At 43.4% G+C, this 23,515-nt stretch overlaps 3 protein-coding genes across 7 annotated transcripts in view; 1 reads left to right on the forward strand and 2 right to left on the reverse strand.

Annotated features, from left to right (window-relative positions):
• Positions 1–476: 476 nt before the first annotated feature.
• naxd (NAD(P)HX dehydratase) lies at positions 477–5,951 on the reverse strand. Of its 5 annotated transcripts, none has more exons than XM_072396893.1 (11): positions 5,593–5,766; positions 5,374–5,487; positions 3,500–3,650; positions 3,342–3,387; positions 3,162–3,250; positions 2,275–2,383; positions 2,034–2,084; positions 1,847–1,951; positions 1,651–1,771; positions 1,358–1,481; positions 477–994 (listed from the first exon to the last, which is right to left on the reverse strand). In XM_072396893.1, exons 3-11 carry the CDS (start codon positions 3,604–3,606, stop codon positions 844–846), a joined length of 903 nt encoding a protein of 300 aa, XP_072252994.1. In that variant the 5' UTR covers positions 3,607–3,650; positions 5,374–5,487; positions 5,593–5,766; the 3' UTR covers positions 477–843. The 5 variants fall into 5 exon arrangements, with proteins under 5 accessions (XP_072252994.1, XP_072252991.1, XP_072252993.1 ...); XM_072396890.1 differs by lacking the exons at positions 5,374–5,487; positions 5,593–5,766 and adding exons at positions 3,889–4,335; positions 4,451–5,361; XM_072396892.1 differs by lacking the exons at positions 5,374–5,487; positions 5,593–5,766 and adding an exon at positions 5,796–5,951.
• A 1,865-nt stretch (positions 5,952–7,816) lies between these two features.
• On the forward strand, positions 7,817–13,733 carry rab20 (RAB20, member RAS oncogene family). Its single transcript, XM_072396901.1, has 3 exons — positions 7,817–7,896; positions 8,433–8,953; positions 12,862–13,733. Exons 2-3 carry the CDS (start codon positions 8,764–8,766, stop codon positions 13,452–13,454), a joined length of 783 nt encoding a protein of 260 aa, XP_072253002.1. The 5' UTR covers positions 7,817–7,896; positions 8,433–8,763; the 3' UTR covers positions 13,455–13,733.
• A 295-nt stretch (positions 13,734–14,028) lies between these two features.
• The window catches only part of col4a2 (collagen, type IV, alpha 2), a 68,024-nt gene continuing 58,537 nt past the window's right edge, over positions 14,029–23,515 (reverse strand). Inside the window, exons 40-48 of the mRNA XM_072396899.1 lie at positions 23,350–23,475; positions 23,106–23,222; positions 20,726–20,887; positions 19,429–19,527; positions 19,165–19,311; positions 18,887–19,003; positions 18,350–18,541; positions 15,758–16,044; positions 14,029–15,205 (exon numbers count right to left, since the gene is read on the reverse strand). Coding sequence (XP_072253000.1) covers positions 14,951–15,205; positions 15,758–16,044; positions 18,350–18,541; positions 18,887–19,003; positions 19,165–19,311; positions 19,429–19,527; positions 20,726–20,887; positions 23,106–23,222; positions 23,350–23,475 — 1,502 coding nt within the window. The 3' untranslated portion in view covers positions 14,029–14,950. The remainder of the gene's footprint in view (positions 15,206–15,757; positions 16,045–18,349; positions 18,542–18,886; positions 19,004–19,164; positions 19,312–19,428; positions 19,528–20,725; positions 20,888–23,105; positions 23,223–23,349; positions 23,476–23,515) is intronic.

Here is a 23,515-nt window from a genome sequence, read left to right on the forward strand (position 1 = left end):
ATTTAAAAAGCGGAGGCTTTTATTTTTTATGTCCTCACCGGAAAATATATCTAACTGCATAGCTGCTAGCTTGACAACCTCTTTGCGTCTGTCTATACTTCCCTCTGGTGGTCATAAGCTGCAACTACACCCTCAAAGTCAGTATGGACATTGAAATGTGGGAAATCTTTATAAAATGAGGTTTTACGATGGAAGAGAGCAGTCATATTAATATTTAACAACACTGTCATGTTTTACCACAGCTTACATTTCTTATCATTATTCAGTGTAGATAGATAGATTTGTAGATCACTCTCTGTGCATTTGCAGTTATTTTTGAGACAAATTTAAGCCCATACCCCCCCCCCCCCCCCCACCAAAACAAACCCCATTACGTCTCGGGACAACACGAAAAGCACGGGAGTCATTATTGATATCAACGGTGACAAAGCTCCTTTTTGTGCCCCAATTAACCTTGAAAATGAATCAACAAGATCTTTTTAAAATTTTAATATTGAAACATCTTCAAAGTTTTCTGTTTTTAATCACAATATGTCAGTCTCCTCTTTGGTGGACAGTGAAAATTTCAGCTACCCCTACATGTTTGGTGTGAATGGATTATTCAAACTACCTCGGAGACAGATTTGTGCCTTTGTTGTATGTGTGTGTGTTTTTTAATAGTTTCACTTAATACACTTAACACATCAGTGTGTATTTTTGTCCACAAACACTTTCTCTGAGGGAACAGTCCACTTTCAAACCTTCAAATTCACCTTGATGTACACATTACCCCTGCAAATCCAGAGGCTATAAAAACAATTCAGCCATTTACTAATGATCTTTCTGCAACACGTTGGACTGTTTTCAGCTTTCGAACAGCTTCCTGAAAGCTGTGCCGATCTCCTGGATCATGTCCGAGGTGGTTGTGGACCTGCCGTGCCGCTGAAATGCTTGACTGTTACACTGTCTGGTAAGCGAACAGGCGCCAAATGCCGCAACCACCGATGGATTCACACTGAAGGGCAACAAAAGTCGAGAATCAGGAAACACAGGGACACACATATAGCAATTATAGACAAACTTAAAGTCGTTTTCATCAGTTTTGATGGGCCAGTTCCTCGGTTAGTTAATGGCCGTTTATTCGGGGCCGGGTCACTTTGACATTTATAGTAATAAAACAGCTTAATATTACAACATTACTAAAGGTTATCATGACACACAGTTAGGAAGTACTGACTAAAAGGCGCCGCAAATTTCATTGAATCTGTTAATAAAAAAGGTCTTAAAAGGATATAAATGTCACACGTTGAACCCTCACAGAAATCCAAACTATAACATCATCAAGACACAATGCGCAAGGAGCCAACGCCACCCTCACCTTCTGATCCATCCTGCTGCAGAGGCCGCATGGGCCCAGTGAGCCAGCACTCCCATTGATCCAGACAGGAGGTCACCCTGCCCGCCGCATCGTCTCCCGCTGCCCTCGACGCTGCACGAGTACACTAGAAACAACGACGCAAGCCGTGAAGCCACAAAAAGAAGCGCCAAAGCCTCTCAAGACTTACTACATGAGCAGCGACTTACGAGAATTAAAAAAAAAAAAAAGAAAGAAAAAAAAAAAGGATCAATGAGCACCTATGAGCGTCGCATAAATTTGTGTTTAGTACCGACCCTTGCTGCCGTCTGAAATGAGATCCTGTTCACCCTTCAGCACCAGCGTGAGGTTGCCCATGGCTCCACTGAGCTGCATGACGCTGCGCTGGCGGTCGCTCCCGTTCAGGGGCTCGTGGTGCTGAAACAGCGACACGCACAAGATGAAAACGCACATCAGCGCACCGAATCGTACGAACTCTGCCAAGAGACCCACCAGTGCCTCGTACAGTCGGGTGAACTCCATGAAGTTGGGCGTGAGGATACCCTTCTGGTACCCTTGAATCACGGAAGGCTGCTGTGTAACCAGCCATAATCCGTCCTGTTAGAAACCACAAGTCATCCTTTAGGACTTCGCAAACACGTGCAACAGCTGGAACTTGATTTTAAGAATCGAGACTTACCGCATCAACAACTATAGGGATATCTCTTGCTTTGGATTTTTCTATGATCTCCTAAAAAGAGAGAAAACAGCGGGTTGCCCTTTTGCCCAGAACACAGTCACCAATCAGCAGGACTGAAAAACAAGTGGCCCCTGCGTGAAACTGGGCTCTGAACTCCTCACGCACCAGAAACAGAGAGCCACAGAAACTTGCCTAAGAGAGCGTCTTTGAGTGCAAAGGCGAGAGATAATATTCAGAATACCTTGGCTGTTTTCAGTAGAAAGTCATCCCTGCCCAGTCCCGGTCCCACCACAAGGCTGTGAAGTCTCGGGAGCCACTTTTCTATCTCTTCCACTGCATTAGGACTGTCTCTTGATGGACAGAGAAAAAAAAAACGCGTTAGATGTGGTCAAATGGACCCATTAAACAGGTTCCTTGAAGTCTTGCACAGAAGTAATTCAGGTATAAGAGGTGTGGGGAGAAAAAAAAAAAATCGCTGGTGATGCAATATAGAATGTAGAGATGGGTGATGGATTACAGGAAAAAAAAAAGAGCCTTACACCTAATTCCCTGAACAAAACATGCATTTATTTGGTTAAGATGCTTAAGTCATAGCAAGGAAATGCACAGACAACAACAACAAGGGCTATGGGAGCTCCAGACTTCCAATTTTAAACAGTTTTTTGGAGAACACACTCCACACCACGATAACATATGCCAAGTTTCTGGCTTTTGGATCTTTGGGAATCACCTTTCTTGTAGATGTGACAAAAGAAACGGGAACAAATGAAGTGCCTCCGAGGCGGGATTCGGGTAATAAAAGGGCCCAAATTAGAAATTTGTTTGTGTCGACACAATACTGGCTCATGCCTCGAGTTAGGAGCCTTTTTTATGACTGGATGCTTCATAGGTCAGAGTTGGGTAGCTTGAAAAAAAAAAACAATAACACATTTCTCTAAAATGGTCAGGAGGGAGGACTGACTGAAAATGACTGAAACACCTTAAACTTCGGTTGTAGCTTAAAAATTCAGACCGTTACAGCATCTTAATGTTAACCTCGACCCAATATTTATTTCCCTAAATGTCAGGAACTGGAGAAAAAAGAAAAACCCAGTCATGGTGATTAGTTCCGAGCTGATCTGCACTTACAGAACGGGATGAACGATGAGTTCTGGGCTGTAGGATTTGATCACGGTCGCAGCGTCTTTGGTGCAGAATACATGAGACAAGTCCGCCCCCTGGAAAAGAGAGACGGAGAGAGATGAATCACCGATTCCAAGATCAAATTTGAATGTACAAAATGAGAAAAGGACCAGAATCCCGTCTTACCACTTTCAGTGCAGAGATGGCGGCAAAGTATGGCGCCCCGGTATAGCTTTAGGGAATGAAGTAGAACAAAATTAGAGCAAATGTTCCACAATCACTCGGCACTCTTGCTCAGTGAATGACGTTTATATTTAGGAGGACTCGGTCTGTGTGTGACGTACTCTTGGCATCCTCCGATGATCCCAATACGTCCATCTTGTCCCTTGTGCTTCTTGGATGTCAGCGGAGGGACGGTGCTCTTTACCAGCGGGAGGATGTCATCATCCATGCCTCTGTGTGACGAGGAGCCCGAACTGTGGTAGCGCTCAAACACTGAGGAAACAAAGCCAACAAAGAGTTTTAAACTGTGGAATACCAGTCCACCCCCCCCACATAACTCTTAAGAAGACATGCGATGTCAATTAGTGGTCGACAAGCCTGCACATGAGCACAATGTGACCCAAAGGGGGTTCTAACTGAGCGACGGCACCACCACCGAGTCTCCACATTACAAACGGGCCTTTTCAAACATTCCGCCTCGAGGCCTCACGCGTGGCGCCAGAGCCAGTACCTAAAGCCTGAGGATCTGCGTTCAGTGGTTGGCTCGGCTGGGTCGGACAGCCTGTCTGGGGCGAGGGGCGCCTGAGATGCCCGGACGAGCCGCGGGCGTGAGACAGCGAGGCAGAGGAGATGACCGGGGGGCGGGCGGGAGGGGCCGTCTTGGAGGGAGCGGCCGCAGAGCTGGGTCTGACCGAGGAGACGCTGGAGAACATCTGACCCAGCATCTGAAGCATGTGCAGCTCCCTGGCGTGCTCGGCCTCTCGCCGGCGGTCCTCTGCCTGCAAGCGCTGCTCCTCCATGCGATAGAAGCTGTCCTCCGCCTGGGTGCTCTGCTCCAGGAACTGCTCCATGAGCTTCTCCATGGGGAAGTTGGAACGCCGCTTCCGGGGCCGCTTGGGCGGTCTCGCTGGCAGGTTACCAGCTGACTGGCCGCTGTGGTGTGGCTTTGCTGTGGCGCCTGAAGGGAGTCAAACAGTTGGTGAGTGAATGCACACACAAGCATTGGGACATTTAAAAAAAGAAGCACAGTAGGTCAGAAGAGCTGGAGACAGGGGTGGGGGGGGGGTACTTACTGTTGTTGCCCACTGTCACTTTAACTGGAATAGGGATGGGGACAGTTGGATATTCCAGCTTCACTTCAGTCTCAGCAGGATAGGGACACTCTCCTGTGCTCTCGGAGTATACATCTTGAGCATCCTCTCCATCTTCCTCCAGGCCATCCCCGGCCTCCTCCGCCCCCGCCCCGCTGTCCATCAACTCCTGAGGGTCAAGAGCCGGCCGGTTGCTCAAAATCCTCTCCATAGTGTCATAAAACTTACAGATCTTGTGATACTGCCCATTGTTCCGCAGGTTCCCCTCTTTTGCAAGCAGATACTGTCTCTTGAGGCTTTTGATGCGCACCCTGCACTGCTCCGGCGTCCTCTCAAAGCCCATCGCCCCCAGCCTGCGGGAAACGTCGCGGTAAACGAAGCTGTTTCGGAAGTTCCCATCCAGCGCCGCCTGGATGTCCTGCTCCCCCCAGATGTTCAACAAGGTCCTCGTCTCGACGTCCGACCACAAGAAGCCCCGCGTCGTGTTCGCTTGCATCGCTGATCCAAACAGACCGGCGTACAGCGTCGACCTCCACCCGAAGGAGTTGAATGGAGGTGTTGACGCTGCAGATTATGATGGAGGTCTGCCCTGGATCTTTGCTCTTAGCTGCATCAAAGCCGCGGGGCGCCGCTAACCCAAACAACGTCCAGTGGCCATTTTTTTTTTTTTTTTTATAGTTTAGAAGGACGTGGAGGATTTGAAATGGTCATCTTTAACTTAATGGCGTGTGTGTGTCAACTCTTTGTACGCTAGCTAAACCTTAGCAGTTTGTTTATCCCTTCACGTTGTTATGAAAAAATGAAAAAAATGCGTAGCTGCTACTTTTGGATTAACTGAACGGGGGTCAGCTTCCCTAGCCGTTTTCACAACCGTTTGCCTTGACTGGGGAAATTTCCCAGCTGACCTCTGATCAGTCCTCTGAGGTGAATTGTCACCTCTCTCCGCCTGGTCCGCCCAGTCGACCCTTGCTAGGTGTCTTCGGGGTCCTAGAATCCCTCAACGGAGAGGTGGCCGACAACTGCTCGACCAAAACAAATGTCTCTATCGGCGTGTAGTACAGCTAACGTTACGGCGAGGACAGCCTTATGAATTTAATGTTTCGCGAGACACCCCTCAACGTTACCTTTGTCGTCCAAACAGAAGAACGTGGCGACAACAACCGCCAGTGCAACTGGTATCAAGCAAAAGGCGAGCTGGGATTGAATCTGCTGCGGCATGTTGTCATTGTTTGTCTACCTGCAGACATCAACACTCTGAGCTTCCCCACGCGTGGGAGACCACCCTGCTACACACACACACACACACACACACACTCCCCTCTCTTACCTAAAAGCCTCAACGCCCTAAAGTGCACGCGAGAAATCCTGATCATGAGGCGTTCTATGTGCAGCGGTACAGGAAGAGAAGGCTAATGATGCCTTTAAAGGCTCCTCGGACACTCCAGCGTCAAAGCAGGCCGCGGTTGTCAACAAACGCTCAGGCAAACCGGAAGTCCTTCAAAGAAGCGCTTTACTTCTTTTTCTACACACAGCAAAATTTCTCACCAGTCACCAGTCGTTCTCTCACCAAAAGCCTTGTTTTCGCATACATGGAAAGATAATATATATGGCTGTTTACACCGGCGTTTTTCTCCAAAGTAGAGGGAAAACGTATTAGCTTATTTTCTGTGCTTTTATCAACTAGTCAAAGTTTTGTGATATAATCAAAACTAACATATGCGTTTTTCGTTTATGACACTTTCCCTCTGGTGTGTGATGAGAATGAGCAACATCCATATAGTGTTTTTCTTCTTTTTTGTAAAGTGTCAGTTTTAGTGTAAATTAAACAGATATATACACAGAACAAGAATTACAAATATATTTATGAAGTTGGCTCAAAACAAGTGTATCTGTTACATTCATGTGCAGGTTTAAAGCACCTGTGCTTAAAGCATCTGTGCTTTAAACCTGAGTCTAAATTGTTTATCGTTGAAGGTCTAGTATGAGCAAAAATGTTTGAAATTCGTCTGGTTCTTTGTATGACAATTGTTATCGACCACCCTTATATCATAGTTTCAAATCATGATTATCCTTTACCAGGGCAGCCTTGGTGTGTCTTGGTGCAGATCGTTACAAAACTACAAACAGTCCCCTCAGACGATCCGTTCTTATATTGTGTAATTCCCGCCCCGAGTTTTGTCTTTTAGGTAAATACAACTAGTCCCAGCAATTTCTATACAGACCCTTGCATCATCGCAGTCCAGGTAAAACACTGAGGTCGACGAGCCCGGATGCTCTTTATAGATCCAGACAGAAAAATAAGAGTCTTAGGGGCCACATCTTAGGGCCCTTTATAAAGAGAGAAAACAAGCTCAATGCAAGTCCAATTGAATATAGTTCAATTTAATCCACTCAGATCCAATTATAATCCAGTTCAGTCCAAATCAGCAGGACAGAGGAGCAGCTGCAGTGAGAGACTCATTTCACTGAGCTGCAGGACTGAAAGGTTCAGGAGGTCCTTTGTCCCCACAGCCATAAGGCTTTTTAACAGTGACTGCTGACATTATTTATTATTTATTTGTGTATTCATTTATTATTATTATTTATGTTGTTATTGTTCTAATATACAATCATTGTAAATATAAACAGTTTTTGGATTTACCTCTTAAAATTTAAAGCCATTTTCCACCTCATACAATGTTTCCTGTCTGCTCCTTTTATTAGAGATTTGTTGAAAAAATTTCTTGGATGTACGGTGTTGTAGAATATCAATCAATTGATCTATCTATCAGTCAATTACACAACCAATCGACACAATGTAATCTCAGGTGCAAAATCACCAGGCGACATGGTTTCACACACTTTGGGATTAAAGGGAATAGCGAAAGAATACAAAATGAAATGCCACGTGAAAAGTGTCACGGCAACACAAACAGCATACAAAAAGACGCTCTAAACACCGAAAGGTGAAATCGGGAGAGACCGACCTGTGAATTGTGTTTCTAGCTCGACGGATTGACCTTATTAAGTGGCAAGTGATGGGTGATCAAGATGAGTGATGGAAACAGAACTGAACTAACCACCCGTATACGGAAGTGAAGCCACAGGGTTGTGGGATGAGGCAAATCAAACTCAGCCAGGCCTTCTCAGTGTCAGCTGACTCGACACAATCTAACACTCGCAGATAAAAAGTGTCACAACAGTGGCTGGGAATTAGCTTTTTGTTAACCCAGGCGTCACTTGGCTGTTTTTCCTGTGTCAAATGGATTTACTGATGGAATTGTTTCTTTGAAAGACCAACAGACGGATTGATTTTTGGAAAATTTGTGTTCAGTGAGTTGACCAACTGGTAGAGTCAAACAGATTGCAGACCAATGAGACTCAATCAGTTTGAGCTGCTGTAAAGGCATTCCTTAATCTGGCGGCACCACTAATCAGCAGCTCAAGAGGTTTGCGAATATGAAAATGCTGTAACCTCTGAGCTGAAAACCTCATAGAGAATGTTACCAGGATTTTCCTTTCAAAAGCTGATTTAATCGTAACACCTGAGCATGACCTGATCCAAAGCAGTTTATATGTTGTAATAGTTATGATGGATGTCTGCCTGGGCTGAGAAGAGAGCCACCTTTGTGACATCTTAAACTCTGAAATCAGGCTAATCGTACCCATTAAATCTCCCGAAAGCACAACATTTAAGGAAAAGAATAATGAGCACAGTTTAAAAAAATGTCTCACAGACACAGCGATGAAAATTCATAATCCTCTCAGCACAAATTCTGATGCAGAAAACGAGCAAACTTTAATCTGTGCTTTTGGAGATGCAAAGTCAGAAATTTTGACAAAGGATAGCTTTTTTTTTCTCTTCAAAGTGGTGCAAATGGGCTTTAATAGGGAAAACACAGAAAAGCAAACAACTTTCTGTTGTTGTTGTTGCTTCGTTCGCACGAATGTTGTGTTTTCTGAATTCTTGACGTCTGTGACATAGTGACCTTTGGGTCCCCGCACCATGTAGACCGCGAGACGCCTGAAAGACAACGCGCTGGGAAAAGCCTCCCTTTAGCCCTCTAGTTCCTCTCCTACTTCCTGTTTCGCCTCAGCTACTTTTTGAAGTTCAGACCGACACGGCGGATTGGAGAATGAGCCAAAGCCGGATTGTCACGTTGTGAAAAATGAACCTGTGCTCATAAAATGGTGTTTGCCTCAGGCAGTAACGGCTTTTTACACGCCAGGCCACCGCGTCTCTCTTTCGTCGTTTAAACAGAAAAACAAAGCTCCGCTCTAACGGGACTGGAGACATCATCACCACCACCGACAACATGCCCGACGTGTCGAAGATGAAGAAGCCCGACGTGAAGGTTGTTCTCCTGGGAGACATGAACGTCGGGAAGACGTCGCTGCTCCACAGGTACATGGAGAGGAAGTTCAAAGACACCGTCAGCACCGTCGGAGGGGCGTTTTTCCTCAAACAGTGGGGACCTTACAATATCTCGATATGGGACACAGCCGGTAATACCACCCTCCTGTGTTTTCCTCCATACTTTTCCTCAGTGTTTGTTTCAGACGCCCGTCGTGCCTTTTTTCCCTGTGATTGATTAACTTTTTACCTGACAGCGCGTGAGACCTGAGGCAGTCACCGGCATGTGACCGCGCGACCAGTCCGTCCGTGCGGGCGGTCAGGCAGGCAGCCTCTCTCACGAGAACTTGGGTGGTGGGGGGGACTGGAGGCTCGCCTCTGCCTGTTATGTCATAGCATGTCATGTTAAAGCCTCGCACAATCAAATCGTTTCAGGACAAACGGGAGAAAATCAACCCAATAATCAAAACTAGACTCTGCCTCAAAGCTTTTAACATAAAAGTTTGATTTCTCCATTTTAATATCAGAAGCGTCTGGACTAAATTCTTTTTTTTTAAGGCACATTCTGGTTTGGTTTACTTCGGTTGTAGTTTCCTTGTTTCCACACAGATACTGAACTTTAATCTCACATGAGATGTTCGATTGAGAGCCACAGCATTACAGAACTATAACCACAGCCACAGTGTAGGAACTGCTGTTAACAAACTGTCCTGTAATGTGGTCATTTCAGCTTTTAAGTTTGTCACAAATATCTGAGCCAATTAGATCATAGTCCCGAGTGTGTGTGTGAATCTCTCAAAGCATCATAAGCAGACACACATCAGTGTGTCCTGGGGACATTGCTTAGGGCTGTGTTATTAGGGGAAAAGAAATCTGCCACAATGTCTGTCAGTTAGCTGTGTCCACGCTACATAACCTGTGATTAAAATCACTGTGAGCTTCGTCATGTGCCATGTTGCCTAATGTTGACGCAATCTAATCAAAGGCGCTGTCGCCTGCACACTTCTGCTGAAACTCGCACACATGCTGAGTTTTCTATTAGTTTCTGTGGTTTTCTAATGGCTTCTCTTGTAATGAAGCCTTCAGAGATGACCGCCACCGCTGAATATTTGATGGACTGACAACATCCCGGTTCCGTCAACAGCTATTCAGTCCAGAGTCGGTCTGAGAAGCTTCATCTGGTTGTACTTCTCATCAGGATATGTCCGTACACCGCTGTCATTGGCTGTTACTTGGCTCTCTCAGATGTGTTGCACAGGTTATGTATGCGGTGGTGTAAGTTGACACGTGTCTACGTGTTCGGATGGTGACGCAAGCAGACTTCAGGACAGTTTTTCTTCTGTAGAACAGGAAGCAGAAAGTCATCTGAGATCATTTCGAAACCGTCCTGTGGCACAGTTTGTCCGGCAGACGATGCTCAGCAGCACATTCGGAGGCTGAGACGGTGGTGCTGAGTCAAGCCGTGTCTTCATTGCGAGTCGGTCGCCGCTAGCTGAAATTGATGAGCAGTTGTGTGAAAAACGCAGTCCACCCTCTTTCAGTTCTTCAGGACGAATCATTTGGTCCCCGGTTAAAGACAACCTTTGGGAAACAACAACAACTAATGACATATTACACTGTGTCATTGTGTATTTAAATGAAGTCGAAAACACAGAAGCAGTGTCTGAAAAGCCGAGTCCATCCCATGATTCAACAGCTGGAAGAACCACCTTAAGCAGCACTAACGTTCCTGGACTTTTGACTGATCATTGTCCTCCTGTGTAATTCTGTTTTAGCATTGTGAGATCACCTCACTTTGGCTCTAGCATACCTCGGTATACAGAGGAGTTCATGGTGGACTTGATGACTGGAAGGTGTCCAGGGCCTGGGGCTGCAGAACCAGCCCAAATCATCAGCCCTCCACCACCGTGCTTGACAGTTGGTGTGAGGTGTTTGGCTTTCTCCAAACGTGGCCATGTGCAGTATGACCAAACGCTTTGCTCTCGTCCGTCCAAAGGACATTTTCCCAGAAGTCTTGTGGTTTGTTCAGGTGCAACTTTACATTCCTAAGCCGTGCTGTCATGTTCTATTTAGAGCAAAGAGGCTGCAACCCTCCCAAAGAAGTCCCTCTTGTTTAGTCATTTTCTAATTTTACTGTCATAAACTTTAGCATTTGACATGCTAACTGAAGTCTGTAGAGTTTTAAGATGTAGCTCTCGAGTTTTCTGCAAAGCATTGTGGGGCCTGACCCTGAGGTGAACGAGCTGAGAAGATTGACTGGCTGTTGTTCTGGCGTATGTTGTAGCATTCATCATGGGAAAGCCAAGCTTTTATTCACAGGAGCAACTCGTCACTGACTTTTCTATTGAATGCACTCGTCCTGAAGACTTCAAATGCATTCTCTCTTTATCAACCATGCGTGGGTTTTCGGCTGGCTGGCTGTGACTGGAATAATGTGCTCAGGAATAATCCCAGAACTGCTCTACATTCCAGTGTTGTGTAAACTTGAATTGCGCTAAACCGTTGTGGGTAAACATGCTCTTAAACTGGTGAGTCAGAGATTTTTAGGAAAGGCTGACTGTGTCACCAGTGAGCTGTTTCCTGCCCCTGTGCTGCCTTACTCCACGACCTCCCTGTTGCTTTAGTTCAGTCAGTGTGGCGGAGAAATGCCAGATCAGCACTGCTGAGTCACTTTAAAGCTGTCGTATCTATCCGCATAGTGCATAAACTATGGAAGAGTGCCACTTAGAGGGTGGGTTGTAAAGTTTTTCAGGTTGGCACACTGCGTCGCTCATTTCTCTCGGCCAGTTTAAGAACTTCGGTTACAGTTTTTAAGGTCAACTCAAGGCTTTTAAGCAGTACCCTGTTCCTCTTAATGGTCACACGATAGGAAGTCTAGACTCTCCTTGCTTCAACCTGTCTTTTCCAAAGTTACATGCAACAGCATTTCCCAGAAGTACAACACGGGCTCAGATAAGGGTTCTTTTCTCGGTCATTTGGGCTGACACGGTGTAAAAAGGAACGCTTTGTAATGAAGTCATTGGTCGAAAATTGACTCCGTTCAGCTCGGTAGCCGTTTCTCGTACAACTTCACCTACTACACCTAAAACTCCAGAAATGCCTCTTTTGGAATGTAGAACTACGTGTTATTCACATCTTTTCAGATCACACAAACCTGAGCTATTTCTATAGAAAAAAAAATAGAATTCAATGATTTAACTGCTTCATTCTGTTCAATTTTAAAGCAAAAACTCATTTTACACATTAAGAAGCTGGAAAGGCTTTTTCTTTCTTCTTGGTTTTCTTTGCCACATATGACACTAAACTCAATATCTTTTAGTTGGGCACGTCTGGTTAGCTAAAGAAAGACGGATAAATGGTCGGTCAGTTGTTTGAGGCATTCCTCATCAGCGTAATTGTTAAAAATAAGCCCTGGGTGTAACCTTTATAAAGGTGGGACCTCTTGCTGGAGTGTTGTTTATCGGCTCTGTTAGTTTTAGCAAAGCACATCTTATTAATGGTCAACTGAGCATGTCACCAAGAAGTTTACCCACAGACAATGTGTCCTTTCAAGAATCCCGCATATTTCGACAACAAGGGTTGTTTTTGTTTTCAAACTGCTGACTGTCACTGCTCCGACCCGTCTGCAGTGCTTTCTGTTTTTTCAGAATAGTGGTTTAAAGGTTTTCTGATTACAATAGGCTTGCATGTTTTAATGTAAGAAAAAAAAAATAGAATATATTTTTGGAAAATTTCGCCCATTTCTGTCCCAAACACTTTGTGTCGGCGCCTGTCTCTTTAAGGCCGCCCAGAAGACCTGCTTTAACCTGATTGGTTGAAAGAAGGAACGCGAGGCAGCTGTTTATTCGTGGTTTGAAGCAAACCGAACTAGACTCTTGACATTACGCAAATATTTGGGAATATTTGAGGGAATTAATTTCTTCGGGGTGGACTTTGCTCTATCTGTAGAGTTATGCAACACCTTGAGGACTGGAGAAAACCCCCAAGCAGCATAATATCCTCTCTTTATGTATGTGTGTTTTAAGTTGAGCTGGTCGTTAACCTCTTCCTGTCCTCTTAGGCCGGGAACAGTTCCACGGTTTGGGCTCCATGTACTGCCGAGGTGCAGCCGCAGTCATCCTCACCTACGACGTCACCAACTGGCAGAGCCTGGCTGAGCTGGAGGAGCGCTTCCTGTCCCTGACGGACACCGCTAACCACGACTGCATCTATGCCTTAGTGGGCAACAAGGCCGATCTCACCGATCCTAAAGCCCTACTGTCCCAGGACTCGGATGGACTCTCCGAGGACCGAACTGAGTGTGAGGAGGAGAGGACAGAACCACAGGTGTTGTCAGCTTGCCCCACGCCCCCCGCCTCCCCTGCATCCCTCTCAGGCTTGCTTCACAAGCAGGTAACGCACGAGGATGCCGTGGCTCTTTATGGGAGAATACTTCGATATAAAGGTCTGGACGACAAGAGCAGCCTCCCCGCTGAGAAGATGTGCTTCGAGACGAGCGCCAAGTCCGGCTACAACGTAGACACTCTGTTTGAGACACTGTTTGATCTGGTGCTGCCTTCCATCCTACGGAAGAGGCACGAGAACCAGGAGACGGTGGATCTAGAGGAATGCAGGGGGGTTAGCAACAAGCGAGCCAGATCCACCTGCTGTTAGGGACCCAAAAAAACCAAAGCAAAGCGCAGAGGCTTCCACCAGCGACTCTTTTTAAGCGATCGGCAGGTTGGTTTCAGCTCCAAATGCATACTGTGATGGTACGACATTGTTTTTTCCAGAGGGTCCAGGGAGTTGAAAATAAGGAAGGGAACTATTCCAAGTCTGTTTTCTGAAACCTTCCACTCTACATGACTGAAACTGCACTTGTGTCATGCCAAAGATGTGTCTGTGGGCAAATTACACAGATTTAAAAAAAACAAACAAAAAAAAACAAACAAAGTCAATCACTGCTATTTGTAAATGTTTTTGCTATTATGATTCCACTAATTTGACAGCACTAATCGTTAGCCGGCGATGCGTTGCACTGATTATTGTAGAATTCTAATCACACCTCACTTGAACGTTCCGCCTTTAGCGTTTGATAACGATCTTTGTATTTTACGGACATTTTTCAAGGAGTGTAAAACATTTCCCTGTTGACCTTTTTAAACACGCTGTCATAATAAAGATTTTTGTTTTGCAGTTGGAGTGCTCTTGTCATGCTTGGAAACGTATGGGTGAAATGACACAAACGTACAACAAAACAACGTTTAATCACGTCACTTCAGTCGAATCCTCATGTTATGAGAGTTAATGTAATCGTATTACAATTGAAATGGATCTTTTCTGGGTTGTGTAAGTGGAGGACATTTGACCTACTTTCTCAGCTGTGTAAAATGCCTTAATCTGACCCAGGATCAGGGAACAGAGCGAGGACTGGCTGCGGTTGGACCTCTGATCCCGAGTGTTTACATTCTGCCCCGCCGGCAGCTCGGGGGGGGGGGGCGGATCAATGATTAAATTTGTTGCTTTAAAATGACCGCGGTGAGGCGGGCATTGGATAAGATAAACATTAGAAACTCTTAGGGAGTAGGTCAAGTTCAATCAGACGGTAAAAACAGAATCAGTGCGTCACATGATCATATGGAAACTTATAAAAGAAACTTTGACAGTAGTTGATAAATTCATAGAAAAGAAAACTAACTGTAATTTTATAAAAACAGGCAATAAGAGCGACAGAAACGAAGCAGGATAATAACAATACACCTCTACTGAACTCTTCATCTGGATCAGAGGCGGTGTTAGTGGCTTTATGGCGGGCTGCATGCCCGTAACCATGGAAACTGAAGCAGTGCATACATGAATATGTGCATCTTTGGTTCAGCTGTATTCGATGATCTCTGATGGTTAACAATGTGACATAATAGCTGAGGTAATAAGTTAAAAAGTAAGCACCAAACCACATTTAACAAACAAAAAAAGAAGAATTGTTCTCCCGTAATACAGTTGTTTCTCATTACAGAGCTTCTCTTGTCCTCTCTACAGTGTAACTGGAAGCTCAAGGCATTACACAGTCTTTGCATATCTGAGCTCTGCGACTCAAGAAGGACGCTTCCCACTGACATAGATGTTTGTGTGGTAGAATGGAACCGCTTCCTTCTATCATGTGAAGTCTCTCACAAGTTCTTCATGCAGACCTGGCAGCGGCTGATGCGTGACAGGAGCTGGCCTGCTTTGAGCGTCTCTGATGCCGGCTCAGTGTGGAACGACTGATCTACAGAGGTCAGCCAGAAGCTGTGCTTGTTAGCAAAGTAGTGGCATGTGCCTTTGGCCCCGTTGCACTCAATGAACGGCGTTGTTCGGAAGTCCTCCAGGCAGGAGCCGGGCGATGACAAGGACTGACCGCCGCCTTCGTCTCCTGCTGCTGTGTGCTGCGGGGTCAAAGGTGAGAGAGGGAGGGTTTCATGAGACAGAGCTCCAATTTCTGGTAAACGGTGTTTTAGGGAAACTGATTATTAATTTTTCTCGCCACAAAAGTTTGATACAAAATATTTAGCCAAATAAGTATCAAATATTACAGATATTTCAGTTTCAATATTCCACTGTCTTCATTTAAATTAATTTAAAGCCACTATTTATTCATATCCATTTTACGAGATATATTTTTTATCATATCTCTGTATTTATATTATTCATGTTTTATTTGTACATAATACAGCCTTTGTATTTAAGGGAATACAGCAGAAAACTGAAGCTCAAATATCAATTCGTGACACATTTTTTTCTCTCATTATTAATTGAGCAATTTATGCATTTTTTGTATTTGTTTTGGACATTTCAGTCCTCTGAACTCCACGTCACCAGTTTGTAACAAATGTGGCTGTGGTGAATCTTTTGTATTGAATAAAGTTCAATACAATAATAAAGTTTTCAAGTTTCATAAAGCCCCTCCGACCGAATTTCCACGTGAAACTGGAACTCACCATGAGGAAGGAGTAGCCAATCCACAGGCTGCGCCAGCCGTCAGGACACTGTGGGATGGTGATGTCCTGGCTGTGGATCGCAATGGCAACCGATGGAGCTTCACACACTGAGCAGCGACTTATGTACGGTTTGATGTCTCCTTCTTCTACAGGCATCATAGGGAGAGGAGCGGTGGTTGACAACCAGTAGGACTTATCATTTCTGCTGGCATAGTAGCAAATGTCTCCAGGGTTGCAGTACAGGAAGGGCATGGTGTTGAACCGTGGAAGGCAGGAGCCAGCTAAGCCTGGAGAAAACAATTCGGCACAAAAGTGTGTCATGAATAAAGGGTGTTAAGTAGGAAAGACATCATGAGAGTTTTGAGATAAGGTATTTCAAAGGGGTTTTAAAACTGAAAATCAACATTTACCAAGTAAACTTGTAAAATGAGCACAACTAACAGTTAAGGGATTAGTTTGTGGTCACATTAGACCTAGTAAAGGCAAGAGGGTACATTTTAAAGCTTACGAATTCAACATATAAACTCTATATGTTGTTTCTTTCACAGTTTTGCATTAAAGATGAATAAGGAATTAAATACGGAATTTGGCCCTTGACTGAAAATGACAGTGGACAGATGTTTCTGTTTAGGAGATTTTTACTGGGAAGTCCACCTTTTTCCAGCCCACATATCTTTCCAAGAAAGAATCAGTCATGATAAGTTTTAGAAATTCTCATAATTAGTGAGATCGCTATCAGATTTATAGCAAACCCCCAAAGGCAACTATCTGTTTAGCCTCTGAGAAAAAGCTGATTCAGTTAGGAACAGAGTCACATGACTTGATAAAAAGCCAAAGTTTAAAGCACACCTCTGCTGGTGTGCACTATTAAATTAGACTGTGGGAATGGGAAATAGTGGAAAGGATTCTGCCGCAGGTTAGGACATGGCTAGCCAGCCGCTGTCCATAAGAGGTCTGAAGGTTTCCTGAAAAACGAGTCTGTTAGTCTCTAACTCTTTTGATGTACACCAATAAGTATTAAAATGTTAACAGCATGCCTTATGATGAGTAGGCTCTTCTTGCGCAACCAAAAAAACCCAGGAGTTAGGACATGGACAAAGAACATCTGACAGTGTCCTTGATTTGACTTTGCTTCCCACAGATGCCATCAGATCCCAGATCAGATTGGTATCTGGGGAGTTTGAAGCCCAATGGGCGACTGTTCTTTAAGCCCTTCTAAACAGTCGTTGTGGGGTCCTGCTGGGGGAAGCTGAGTGTGTTAAAGTAACATCCATGTCAAACAGGGATGTAGTTTTACCCAGCAAAACATTGCATTGTCACAAGATGAGTGAGTGTTATTCACTTTACCCATCAGTGGTTTTAATGTGGTGGCTGAAACACTACAATAATGACTTCTCCTCCAGGAGAAAGCAGAAAAAGCAGAACAGGAGGTCCTGACAAAAATGTTCTCGCCGCCTGAGAGCTATACTCTCAACATCATGGTGAGAGTATGGAACTTGAAGAACTGTGTGCATGTGATGTTTTTTTTACTTATTTGAACTTCCAAATAAAACTTAAAATTATTTCTGAACAACAGATTTATTGCTATGGGGAAATATACTTATATTTATACATGTAAACAGATATTATTTACTTAAATTTGATACAGTTGAACCGTATAATGAAAACCATTCCTTATGAAAATACATCCTGGATGTCAAGGATCACGAAGAATAGATCCACTTTTGATGATTAACAGTTTGGAAACTGTGGATGGTTGAGGCAAAAACTGACATATATGTGATGGAAAAAGGAAACATTTTGCCAAAGGAACAGGGTTTTGGAACAACCATTTTGTAAACATAAACTGACTGAATGCATGGCTGCTTCCGATCAAGTTCTGCATTTCAGGACAGAAATACACATAAAAAACAAAAAAACAAAAATTACATGAGGTATATCCAACGATCTAAGATGACCCAGAATCTTCAACTCAAGCACCTTCTGGGAGCATTCACAAGACTCTAAACTCTTATAAAAAATGTCTTCAATATCAGGATTGTATGTAAAACATACAAATTGAATACATACTAAATCCCTAACTTCTGAGTTTATTAGTACATTTATTCAATACTTCACAACAGTTAAGTTTATTAACTGAAACAGTACTTTGAAGTGGAAGTTAGTTACCGTATTTTCCGCACCATAAGGCGCACCTGATTATAAGGCACATGCTAAAACATATAGATCCGCCTGACCCTGGATTCACACCAAACGCAAAGCGAGCGACAGAAGTGGCCAGTTGCCATTCATTTCCAATGTACGAGAGTGAAGAGGCGCGGCAAAAGTGAACGTGGCGGTGAGCGGTGTGAAGGGAGAGCGGTGAGTGATGCGGAGGGGGCTTAATGTCCCGATGAATGCTCGGCGCTCCCCGGTAAGTTCAAAATGCTGGTATCCGTGACAGATTTTGGAATCTGGTGCACACATAAGGCACACTGGAATATATGGTGCACGGCCGATTTTTGTAAAAAATGTAAGGCTTTTAGGTGCGCCTTATGGTGTAGAAAATACGGTAACCTTTGGTAGAGCAGTTTTCTGTTCACATTGACTTACCAAGGTCCTGGTTGTGGGCCTTTTCCTGACCCTCGAAGTACAGCAGGCTGTAGCCGTCCCACAGTTTCGACATTCCAACAGGACACATGGGTGTGAGCTCAGACTGACTGTGTTTCACCAGCAAGTAGCCCACGCTGACACTGCGGCCAGGCATACCGGGTAACCCAGAAATGCCAGGGTTGCCACGGTGACCTATAAAGGAATGAGGGGTTCATTCAACTGTCCAGTGAATTAATCATAATTACGTAATACTTACTGTACTGAACACAGTTGATACACAAACAGTTACAAGCTTATAGCTGACTGTATTTTCATAATCTTTCATTCTCGTAACCGGTTTTGTGAAGACATTACATAATGCAAACAGACCATTGTAGTCCAGCTCTAAGTGGTATAGTTAACAGATCAACTTTCACCAAAAATAACAATCACAACCTTCTATGTAATTGGTTCCCTGCTTAGACCATTGTCTAATCTAAATCTTTTAATCCAGGCTTATTAACCTAATCCCAAACTGCCCCACTGTGTCAGACACACCTTCCATGCCTTGCAGACCAGGATGGCCCTCTGGTCCGAACCCTCCACGGAATCCAGGCGTTCCTGGGGTGCCGCTAATCCCAGGCATACCTTTTTGCCCACTGGGTCCCACGAACCCTTTGAAGTCACAGAAAACATGTGTTATTGAGCTGTGCATTTGCTGTATGTACAACACTGGTCTTAAGTTTGGACTTTCAAAATGAATGAACAGCTGTCCAAATGTTTAACTCATACTGTCCAGTATGTTCAACAGAAAATATTTGAATAGAAATAGTAACCTGAATCTCCAGGTGGGCCTTGAGGTCCTGGTCCCCCTCCATTCCCCCTTGGTCCTTGGATACCCTGCGGTCCTGAAGGACCCCTCTCTCCTTGAATTTTAACGGGAGGTGGAGGACGACCCTGGCTGCCAGGTGGCCCGTCAAAACCTGAAGGATATATGGATCATTTAACAACTAAGATTAAAGAAATTACATATATACTAACTCATGCTAACACTTACGCTAACTAGCAAGCAGATGACTGATTAGGAGTCCGTTACTGACCTGGGAGTCCAGTGTTTCCTTTTGGACCCCGCGGTCCTCTGTCTCCTTTTATACCAATCATGCCAGGGACTCCCATCAGCCCTTGTTCCCCTTTCACTCCTGTAAAAAAACATGCACATCAGGAGTGTGCACATAAGCAGGAGATCCAATGTTTGACTTGTATAGACCTGCTGAAATGTACATTAATAAAATTTTACAGTTCTTGACGTAGCTATTATGAGCCAGTTTCCCAAAACGTTGTGACATTATGCACAATGGAAATTATAACACAATACAGTGATTTCAAAGTCAGATTAATGCTGTTTAACTGCCAACAGACAGTTTTAGATGTGGGCATATAATTAAATAATTCCAAGATAATATGTTTTGTAGTAATACTGCAAAGAATTTGGTAATTGTACTAAATATCTTTTAAGGGTTCAGAGAATCCTGTAAAATTACCTGTAAAGACTGAAAACATGCCTTTGGTCTTACAAATCTAAATTCGTATGTATTTCCAATATTTCTTTGAGGAAACTGACAACAACTGTTCGAAATCCAGCATTATAATATGCACAGGCTTTGGAGCAACACATGCTGACACTCACACCTGATCTTTTCTATGGAAAGTTTTGCTTTTTTAAGTAAGATAATATCAGCCAACAGCTTGGTTCCACAGTGTCAGAGTCCGGCCGTGTTCAGCTGCCCCCTCCCCAAAAACATTTAATTCAATGTGAAACAAAGAAATAAAACAAAAGAGGCAGCGAAATGCTAATCGAAATCATTTACAGAGCAAGGATGGGAAAATGTTTCAGTTCCAAAACTACTACAGCTCTTCTCCTCAGTTTGTAAATCATTTGAGTGTTGACCTAAATATCTTTGGAAAGGTATTGCTGATATCAAATTTGAAATGAGTACATATATATAAAAAAATAGTAAAACGTGGTAGATTCAACATTTTAGAAGTTTCATCAAAGGTCAAAGTAATTTGGTGGGCAGATCCAAAGTTATAACTTCTAATCACTTTCATATTGGTTCAAGCCACTTATAGATACATAAAACCTGACCAATAGCACTGATATATGAACAAGAAAAAAAAACGAAAAGATTTTGTCACACTATGTACTGAATATTTATTGTTACTATAAAGTCTTAATCTATTCAAATGACTGTGCAGACTGTATCCAACAAATGCAACAATGGCCTTTAAACTCACCTGATGACTTCCCGGAGCAAACATTTCACTCAAAGAACTGCAGTCAATGAACACAAGGTATTCTAAAAGTGGTGTCCTTGAAAATGTTTCATATTTCCATACCTTTCTTCCCAGAGATACCACCAGGCCCTCTGTATCCAGTGGGACCTGGATCTCCTCTCAAGCCTTTGTTACCAGGGAATCCAGGAAACCCAGTTATTCCCTGTACTCCCTTTTCTCCAGGGGGAGCATTGAAACCCGGAATTCCTCTGGGCCCAGGAAAACCTAAGAAATAAATCAATTAAGATTAACGAATACATACAAATTTATAATGGTTATTATTGGTTATTATTATTATTATTATATGGTTATGAGACAAAAAATTAAGTGTATATGTAGATGAACTGGAAAAAAACAAAACACCAATAAAAAAAAGTTTTAATTCATAAAATTACATTTTAGTTCAAGTACAACTTTTATTTAACCCTTTATTTGAACAGAAGATATGGAATCACAAAAACTAGTGAAATAAATGTGACGTTACAAACACAAAAAAACTCCAGACCTCTTTCTAAGTTTTCATTTGATTAGGAATATTTATAAGTGAAAGAATGATTTATTGAGCTATATCAACTGATCTATATATCTGTATCTATTACCCATATTTAATCAAAGTTGGGACTACAGAGAGCTGATAACAAGCTGGACGTCTCCTCTCCTCTTTAGTCCAGAGGACAGAGCGTCCATGGTTTCCAAAAAATAATTTAAGTTCTAATTTGTTTCATTTGCCGGTTTTCCACTTTGCCTCAGTCCATTTCAAATGAGCTTTAGTCCAGAGAAGATGGCAGTATTTTCTGATTTCATTTCATGTTCACGTATGGCTTTCTCTTTACTTAATGGAGCTTTATCTGCATTTGTGGACTGTGTTTGCAGACAATAACACCTGGAAGTGCTCCTGAATGCTTGCAGTAATATCGAATTTCGGCCATGTCCCTTGTGCAAAAATGTCTTAAGATCAATTGAATATTTTGATGAAAGTACAGTACGTTCTCTAGATTATACAATATTTAAAGACTTCATAATCTTATATTGCGGAAAATATTTCTGAAATTTGCTCCTGCGTTTGTAGGCACACTTTTTGCAGATTGCTGAACCTCTGCCTAGCTTTACTTCCGAGGGACTCTGCCTCACTTTTTGGGCCTAATCATGTCACTGACCTGTTTCCAGTTGATCTATTAGTTGCAGCATGTCCGTCCAACTGCTTTCGGTTTAGTACTGCTTACTTTCCTAACCTTTTGTTGGCCCTGTCCCAACTCTTTTGAGACGTGTTGTTGCCAACAAATTCAAGATGAGCTAATAGTTTTAATGAAACAGCTAAACGTCTCCCTTTCAGCATCTGATACATTTTCTATGTGTATAAAATATTGATTTATGAGATTTGAAAATCATTAAATTTTTTTTGGAACTGGGGTTTTACTATACTTGTCTATTTGAGCATTTATTTCAAGGCCATACTTACATTTATTTAATCAAGTATTAATTAATTTAATATTGACTTAAATGGCATTCCATAGACTAACTATAAAAATATCAGTATACAGAATCATCATATGACTGATTCTGTAATATGTGTAGAGAGAATGTGCATGATGTCATCAGGCATGAGACGGTACAAGAGTTATACCCACTAAGTGGCAAAAAGAGCTAGCTTACTGACGCTGAATTGTTCGACTTGCTGGAAAGCACAGAAAACATGTCTAAAACAACGAAGCACTGTCACACAATCGACTCTGCCGTCAGACTCAGAAAGAAGTCAGCTTTTCTTTCTGCAAAATTCTTCAAAGCAAAGAGAAGAAAGCCAAATGGACAGCTGCCATTCACTGGGAAAATTGGAATCCAGGCTCAGAATTGTGGATTATCAGTAAACACTTTGTGTACTTTATGTTAGATTTGATCTAAATTGGCTATAAGTTTTGATGAGGAGTGTTGCCGCCATTAACAGCCCCGTTGGACAAGCCGTTGCAGTCCTGATCTCATGGGTCACAAGTCAAATGTTTTTCCAATGTTACACATAGAGCATGTAACGGGTAGCTAAAACAATCTAAAAAAACATGTTGAAACTCTGACTGCGTTGTAAAATAAATGTTAGTAAGAAAACCTCCAGGTCTTTGTCACCTTAATTTTTCTGACAAATCAGTCAGGCTTCCAGGCTTTTAGATGCCTTCCTTTGTGAACTTCCCCAGCCCAGAAGTGAGGTACATACGAATATCAGAAAACTTGATTTCTGGTCAAGTGTTAATGTTGTGTTCCCAAAGTTCTTTTGTTGGTCCCAAAAATCACTGTAGAGCCCAATAGCCTTTAATATAAGGGGATATTCAGTTGCTGTGCTCCCAATTCCACAACTAGCAGCAGAAGCTATAGTGAATGTTATAGCAGTCATGGGGCGTGTCTGTATAGAACAGGGATTTATAAGTATATTCCTACAACACTGGCTTCTTTTCACCTTGGTATCCTGTAGGTCCTGGAAAGCCAGTATCCCCCCTTTGTCCTGGTGTGTCTGGGGTTGCATCAGGTCCCTTAGGGCCACGTATTCCTGGTAGCCCAGGTTGGCCAAAGTCACCTGAACAAGTGAAACAAAAAGGAAAATTCCATCACAATTTCCATTATGTGTCGCTGTGTGGTGTTTGTTCTGTTCTTTGGGGTCTTGGCTAATTCTGGCTCTATAACAAATAAAGGTGCAGGCTCACCTGGAAGCCCCAGGATGCCTTTCAAACCCGGTGTGCCTGGAACACCTGGCTGATTATTGGGGATGCCACTCTCTCCTTTCAGTCCTTTGACTCCTGGCTGCCCAGCCGGTCCAACAGTGTCCAGACCTGACGCAAACATGGTCCAGAAACAAATTCTTTATGGCAG

This window comes from Leuresthes tenuis, unplaced genomic scaffold, assembly GCF_036924035.1.
Source record: "Leuresthes tenuis unplaced genomic scaffold, fLeuTen1.0.hap1 SCAF_12, whole genome shotgun sequence".
Lineage (NCBI taxonomy): Eukaryota > Metazoa > Chordata > Actinopteri > Atheriniformes > Atherinopsidae > Leuresthes > Leuresthes tenuis.

Excerpts from the sequence above, each read along its gene's own strand:
- naxd (XM_072396890.1), bottom strand. The coding sequence starts at position 4,964 with ATGCAAGCGAACACGACGCGGGGCTTCTTGTGGTCGGACGTCGAGACG. Across the intron at positions 3,651-3,888 it reads CGCAGATCCTCAGGCTTTAG|TGTTTGAGCGCTACCACAGT; the intron begins GTACTGGCTCTG and ends TTGTTTCCTCAG. Across the intron at positions 1,772-1,846 it reads CCCGACTGTACGAGGCACTG|CACCACGAGCCCCTGAACGG; the intron begins GTGGGTCTCTTG and ends TCGCTGTTTCAG.
- rab20 (XM_072396901.1), top strand. The coding sequence starts at position 8,764 with ATGCCCGACGTGTCGAAGATGAAGAAGCCCGACGTGAAGGTTGTTCTC. Across the intron at positions 8,954-12,861 it reads CTCGATATGGGACACAGCCG|GCCGGGAACAGTTCCACGGT; the intron begins GTAATACCACCC and ends CTGTCCTCTTAG.